The sequence below is a fragment of the Macadamia integrifolia genome, chromosome 4 (assembly GCF_013358625.1).
Source record: "Macadamia integrifolia cultivar HAES 741 chromosome 4, SCU_Mint_v3, whole genome shotgun sequence".
NCBI lineage: Eukaryota > Viridiplantae > Streptophyta > Magnoliopsida > Proteales > Proteaceae > Macadamia > Macadamia integrifolia.
Window position 1 is genome coordinate 1,003,039 of NC_056560.1, and position 5,957 is coordinate 1,008,995.

The window sequence follows — 5,957 nt, forward strand, 5'->3', positions numbered from 1 at the left end:
GCATCCTTACTTGACAGTGATTGAATTTTGACGGCTTCAGATCAAGATTCATACGTTGACACCCCTGGTTACAGATTATGTGGCAGTTAGATCAGCCATTATATAAAATAATTTAACTGAGAATTTTATTGTGATCTGCTCTATTGTTATTGTTTTTATTATTATTTAAATTCTCTTAGCTTGATATGTTTGAAAAATGGGGACATGCAGCATGTCTTCCTAGTTTGACTCGGTCTCTAGAGGGTATCTTAAGTGTCTATGTTCGTGTTGTTGCTCTTTTAATTGTTATGGTTTGAGGGTTACTGAGACTATGGTCACAAATTTACATCGTGTTTGTTTCCTTGGAGAGGGTACGATATGCTTGACAGTTCGGGCTAAGTATAATCCATGCATTCATCATAGGTTTTCTCTTCATTGGTCTGGATAAACAGTTTCATCAACCTGAGTTGGTGATCAGTGTTGGGAAGGGGACAGTTAACATGGTACCTAAAGTTTTAATAAAGAAAAAAAAACATGGAACCTAAAGTGGATATGGGTTCAAAGATTTCGAGGCTAGGCTTCAACTTTCACAAAGTAAAGTTTAAATATTTGATGGTGATTTGGAAAATAAATAAATAAAAAAACAGGTAGGAGCTGTATCAAACACTAGAAAAGTACTTAATTCCGGTTAACAAATTAGTATGGAAACAGTGGAGAAAATGTAGACTAGAAGGGAAAAGAAATGTTTATGTTCAAAGAAAGTTTATCTTAAGAGTATAGGGCTCAAGGTTACTATTCTGAAAATTCTCCCAAGAAAAAAAGTTAGAGGGTTTCAGAAAAACCAAAGAAAACAGAGGATTGTTTTAGGGATGGAAGGAGGCTGCATTTTTTATGCACTGGTTTAGTTAAGGGAAAATTAGGGTAAACTAATAACTGATCCCCTCTTTTGTTGCAGCTGTCAATTGAAATTAGTTAAAGAAGGAAAAGATTGCCATGGAGAAATTAATGAAAATAAAAACTAGTTTTTTATTGTAGCCATCCTCCATTGGAGATCGACTCATCATGGTGTCGTCAACTGGGGTCAATGGATGGCTCCATCTGGCCTTACCTAGGGTTTGATTAACTTTGACCAGTTTTTGCTTGGACAAGTTTACCTCCTGACCTACAATATAGACTTGGTGGATGCTTTGCTCTATTGAATGATAGAATGCCATACATTCGAAAAGTAATGGATGCCATACATAGGATGATTTAACAAATTGTCAATCACACTGGACTTAAGGATTGGATGTGTGTATATTATGTCCGAATCTTGAGGGTGGAAAACTCTCCTTCCAAAGTTGGCACTGAAAGGTGAATTTTTTACCTTTGAACAATTGAGGGTTCTTTGCTTGTACCGTAGATGAGAGAAGAGACATGAAAGATCTACTTAAGCATGGATGAAAAACTCCTGTACCTGATACCAGAGGAAGGGACGAAGGGTATATTGTGCACTTGACAAAATTGTGAAGGAATGGAGAAGAAAATGGTCCTTTGCTTCAGGTATGCAATCAATCTTCATATGGATACATTCTTTTTGCCTGATACTAAGGGGAAGTAACTTCCCATGAGCTAAATGAACAGTTGTAAGTTCTAGATCATTTCTAACATATGAAACTGTGATTGTTGTTTCCTTTCCGATCTGTAGGCAGGTAGTGCATCCACTCTGATTAGCTTAAATGCCTCACCTACACGAGTATCGGCCTAGACTAGAAAGGAACGAGGGTTTGTCAGACAACACCACTGGGTATATTATACTGAATCATCCCAATGGATACTTTGCTCTCCAGAGATCCCTTTTTCAAGTGTTGTATCAATTTGAAAGATCACTATTTCTTGTTGAAAGTTGTCATTTTGTATTTTGTTTGAAATATTTGCACATACAGTTCACTTACATGTTTCACATCCATTTAATACATTTTTTTTTTGGGGGGTGGGGTTCCTTTGTGCGTTGGTAAAAGCTTGGACTGCCGGTATGAAGCTGTAGGTTCAAATCTGAGGGCAGCCACTTTGTCTAAATTGCTGAAGGTTAATAATGACGGAAGCCTTAGCACACTCCCAGGACCCTGCGAAAGTGAGACTTGTACAAGGTTATGCTTTATACAATCCATTTATCACTTTTTTTTCTTTTAATTGTAATTCAAGAGTGTATGTGTCATATGCATATGTTCACCATAAATATGAAAAGACTGCAAGAGTTTCCAACTTAAGACCCACCTGGTATTTGAGGAGAGAACATCAGTGCAAGCCCATAGCTCATTACATGAGAGCATGGGAAGGAATCTTCATATCACCTGCTTGGGGATCTTTTCCCATTTGAATAACTCATTCCTTTTTTAGTCTTACTGATCACACTTTATCCCAACCAGAACATGGTGGAGGAGCTATGTTCTTTATTGAAAATTTGAAAATTTGAAAATGTGACTAAATATAAGTATACCCCTATATTGTTTTGGTATTGTATGGTAATCGTTCTGATTTTAAGTAATTGCAGCAATTTGGTCTCTTAATCTTCTCTATCAGAATATCAAGATTTGTATGAAGCATTTCTGCACCATGAGAATCAATTTCCATCATGTATGAGCAATTGTGGAATGGGCTTTACCCTCTTCGGTCTCTGTTCAATGTTCATCCTTCCATCTTTGGACCCAGCAACTGGGTGACGTCGGATGTCACATACCGGATCGATAATGTGGAAACTTTTGGAAAAGATTTTGTGGAACAGAGATTTCTCCTCCCCACCCCACTTCAAACCCAGTTCAATGAATCCTGCTCCTAAGCAGGGGACGGAGAGGAAGATGTTGCAGTTCCAGGAATCCTGAAACCCTTTCCACCATTGGCCCACAGCCCACTTAGTCTAAGTAATGGCGGCTTAGAGAACCTTTTCACTTCAAATAATAATGAGAAGTTTCAACTTTTTAAGGATGCTAATAACAAAAAAAATGGTCTATCAAGAAGCCACCTAACTGAACTTTGAGTATCAAAAACAAGTTAAGCACTAGAACACACGACACAAACATACGGACGGACACGTACAGGCACAAATGACAAACAATTGAAAAAGAAGGGAATCCTTCTGGCTCCTGCAACTCACTTTTCTTCAATCACAACACTAAACGAACAGAACAGAGCAGAGCAAAGTAGTTCTCTTGATTCAGTGACGAAAAAAACCCCACTTTGACAGCTCAACAGTTCAACAGTTCAACATCAACCACCTGAAACAGAAAGAGAAGGGCATGTTTGAAAAATTAATACGGAATAAAACAAAATAAAGCAGAAACCAAAAACAGAGATGAATACAAGCAGATGTTGAATGAGAATCAGAAGGGGAAAAAAAATACCATTTTGGGTTCGGGAATTAGACACTGGGAGGTCAGGTGATGGCACGGGAATTGAAATCGAGAGCTGGGTTGTGGAGTATTCCCTGTTCTTCGGTGGCCACTCATCGAAGAAGTGGAGCAGCGTCTGCTGGGTTCCTTCTTCCTTCTCCACTTTCATGGGTCTTTCGGATTTGATGTCGGTATCGAAAACAAAGCGGTGTTGCTCTTGATTCTCCCGCTCTTGTTGATGTTTGGAGATATCAGTAAAGTTCTGCAACTGCAATTGAGTGTACTCATCTTGCAAAGCAGAGTGACTCTTCTGTTTTGGTGGAGTTAGAGAGGAGCAACTCGTTCTCAGAGGCGTGAAGCGCCATGGATTATCGAAGGGCGAATCAGGGACACTCCTGACCGTCTCTAAGACTTCAGAGAAGGCAATCTCATCCACATCCCTCTTCAGTCCATTAGAATACCTGCTTCTTCACACAATGAGATAGTTTTGCTTACGAGAATGAGAAAAACAGAGGAGGGGAAGACCCCCCAAAAGAAAAATCTTTCAAACACAAACCTGTAATCTTTATCGGCGTGACAGTAAGATCCAGTGTCTAAATGCAAATGCGGAGAGTTGTTTGGGGATGAGAAACCGATACCTGGAGGTCTAGAAGAGTGGGGATAATGGAAGGGATAAGGTGAGGCGTTATGGTAAGGATGGTGGTGATTATGAGTTTCAGCTGCAACTGAAGATGAAAGCGAGGAAAGGGAGTAAGGAGAGGGGGTTGACTGATTTCTAGCGATTGATGAGATGGTTGTTGAGGGGTTTGATGCTATGACTTCCACAGGCTTTCTTGAACGGTTTCTGCCTCTGTGCATGTGTCTCTCGCAGTATTTTGAACCTGGATATGTTTCCTTCGAGCACCTCCATTTCTTCCCGTCTGTTCTCCTGCATCTACCTGGCTCTGGATCTGTTTTCCTGCCAGAGTCCACCTGAAAACAACCCCACCCAGCTGCAATAACAAATACCCAGATCCCATTTTCAATTTTTAAACCAGATAAGGGAAGAATAAAGAGGCACAACAGTCAAGAATGAGCGGGTTGTTAGGAAAAAAAAAACTTGTTTGCTTACTGGGTTGGTGAGGGAACAGCCTCGAAGAGAGTAGAGAGTCCAGGCTTCTTTTGATAGGGAAAATGAGATCAGATGGAATGGGAACTCCAGAGACCATATACTTGAATATGAGAGCTTGATGTTCAAGTTCTTGCCATTGACATGTAGTAAAAGGAGACCCATGTCTTGTGTTCATCATGGAGGAGAAGCAAGAAAGAAACATAAAACCCAGAAAACAGAGAACTAGAAAAAACAAGGACTTAAGCTGGTTGATGTTAACAGAGAACGGAATGTGACGATGAGAGAGAGAATGGCTCTGATGATGCTTCTGCCCACCTCTCCCCTGAGTCTGCTCTGTATTATGACTGCTACTGCTTCTCATCTGCTGCCTGTGTTGCTGCTCTTATCTGATGTCTCTGCCATCTTTAATAGACAATAGAGATGACTCTGAGAGAGAGAGAGAGAGAGAGAGAGAGAGAGTGACCGACTGAGGGTCACTTAAGAAGAGGCCTGAAGAGTGCAGACTGAGTCTGAGAAGATGGTACCATTTGCTCTTTACTACTTTCCTCTTTAACTTTCTTTTGTTTTTCACCTTTCTCTCTCACAGTCCTCTCAGGCCCTATGCGCACTTACATTTTGACTTTTTCGAAATGGGTAATTTTGGGTGTTTCAGACAGTGCAGGTGGGATTTGTTCTGGTGTTAGCTGTGAGCTTTAAACTGAAACCTGAGAAGACACAACACCTCTGCCTCTCTTTCAGGCCTCAGTCTATGACTCTCCATGTGGTATAGACTGTCTAGTAAAGTACTGTGCTGTCAAGTGGCTAACACAAACAACTCTTCTATCGTACTGTTCTATACTGCTCTGCCATTATTCCTATAGAACGGCCAAAACCCAATAGCACGTAACCCTTCAGTCATCAGGTGTGGTTTGGTTTCATTAATACACCTTGGCTAGACTACTACGATCAAAACCAGAATGGTTTTGTGCAATAAAAATCTGGTTTGGTTCGGTTCCAGCTTGTGTCTATTGCTTCCTGGTCTGTACTAATAAATCGAAACTGAACCGATAAACACCTTCCCTTCACATGGACTACTCTTCTGTTTTTCAGTACCTTCAAACTAAAATTTGAAGAATTTTGATTTGTTTTCATTTTTAGTACCTTCAGAAAGGAGAACTAGCAGAATTTCATTTCATTTCATGAGTCCCTTGTGCTTGATAAATTTCCTTAATGGAAGCATGTTCCCTTGTTAAGACACCTAATGCATTATGTTGGGTTGGGTAAAAAGGGTACATACTAGTAACATGAGTCATTTATTCAGGGTTCTATCTATATGCCACCTCTAGAAGTGTATTGAGAGTTTTACACATTTTAATTGCCCTTTTATTCTCAGAAGCTTTTTTAACTTATAAGTATAAAAAGGTTTTCGAAATCTTTAAAGTGATTTATCATTTTGTTATTGTCACATGTGAAAGGAGGGTATACTCTCATTGGGGTTTTTTTTTTTTTTTTTGGGGGGG

The 5,957-nt window shown here is 39.8% G+C and overlaps 1 protein-coding gene across 2 annotated transcripts; it reads right to left on the reverse strand.

Annotated features, from left to right (window-relative positions):
- Window positions 1-2,907: 2,907 nt before the first annotated feature.
- Window positions 2,908-5,305, reverse strand: LOC122075919 (growth-regulating factor 1). Of its 2 annotated transcripts, none has more exons than XM_042641140.1 (4): window positions 4,459-5,305; window positions 3,904-4,339; window positions 3,360-3,814; window positions 2,908-3,233 (listed from the first exon to the last, which is right to left on the reverse strand). In XM_042641140.1, the coding sequence occupies exons 1-4, from the start codon at window positions 4,817-4,819 to the stop codon at window positions 3,226-3,228; spliced, it is 1,260 nt and encodes a 419-aa protein (XP_042497074.1). In that variant the 5' UTR covers window positions 4,820-5,305; the 3' UTR covers window positions 2,908-3,225. The 2 variants fall into 2 exon arrangements, with proteins under 2 accessions (XP_042497074.1, XP_042497075.1); XM_042641141.1 differs by having other exon boundaries at window positions 3,360-3,808; window positions 4,459-5,293.
- Window positions 5,306-5,957: the final 652 nt, after the last annotated feature.

Excerpts from the sequence above, each read along its gene's own strand:
- LOC122075919 (XM_042641140.1), bottom strand. The coding sequence starts at position 4,819 with ATGAGAAGCAGTAGCAGTCATAATACAGAGCAGACTCAGGGGAGAGGT. Across the intron at positions 4,340-4,458 it reads GCTGTTCCCTCACCAACCCA|CTGGGTGGGGTTGTTTTCAG; the intron begins GTAAGCAAACAA and ends TTGTTATTGCAG. Across the intron at positions 3,815-3,903 it reads CACGCCGATAAAGATTACAG|AAGCAGGTATTCTAATGGAC; the intron begins GTTTGTGTTTGA and ends CATTGTGTGAAG.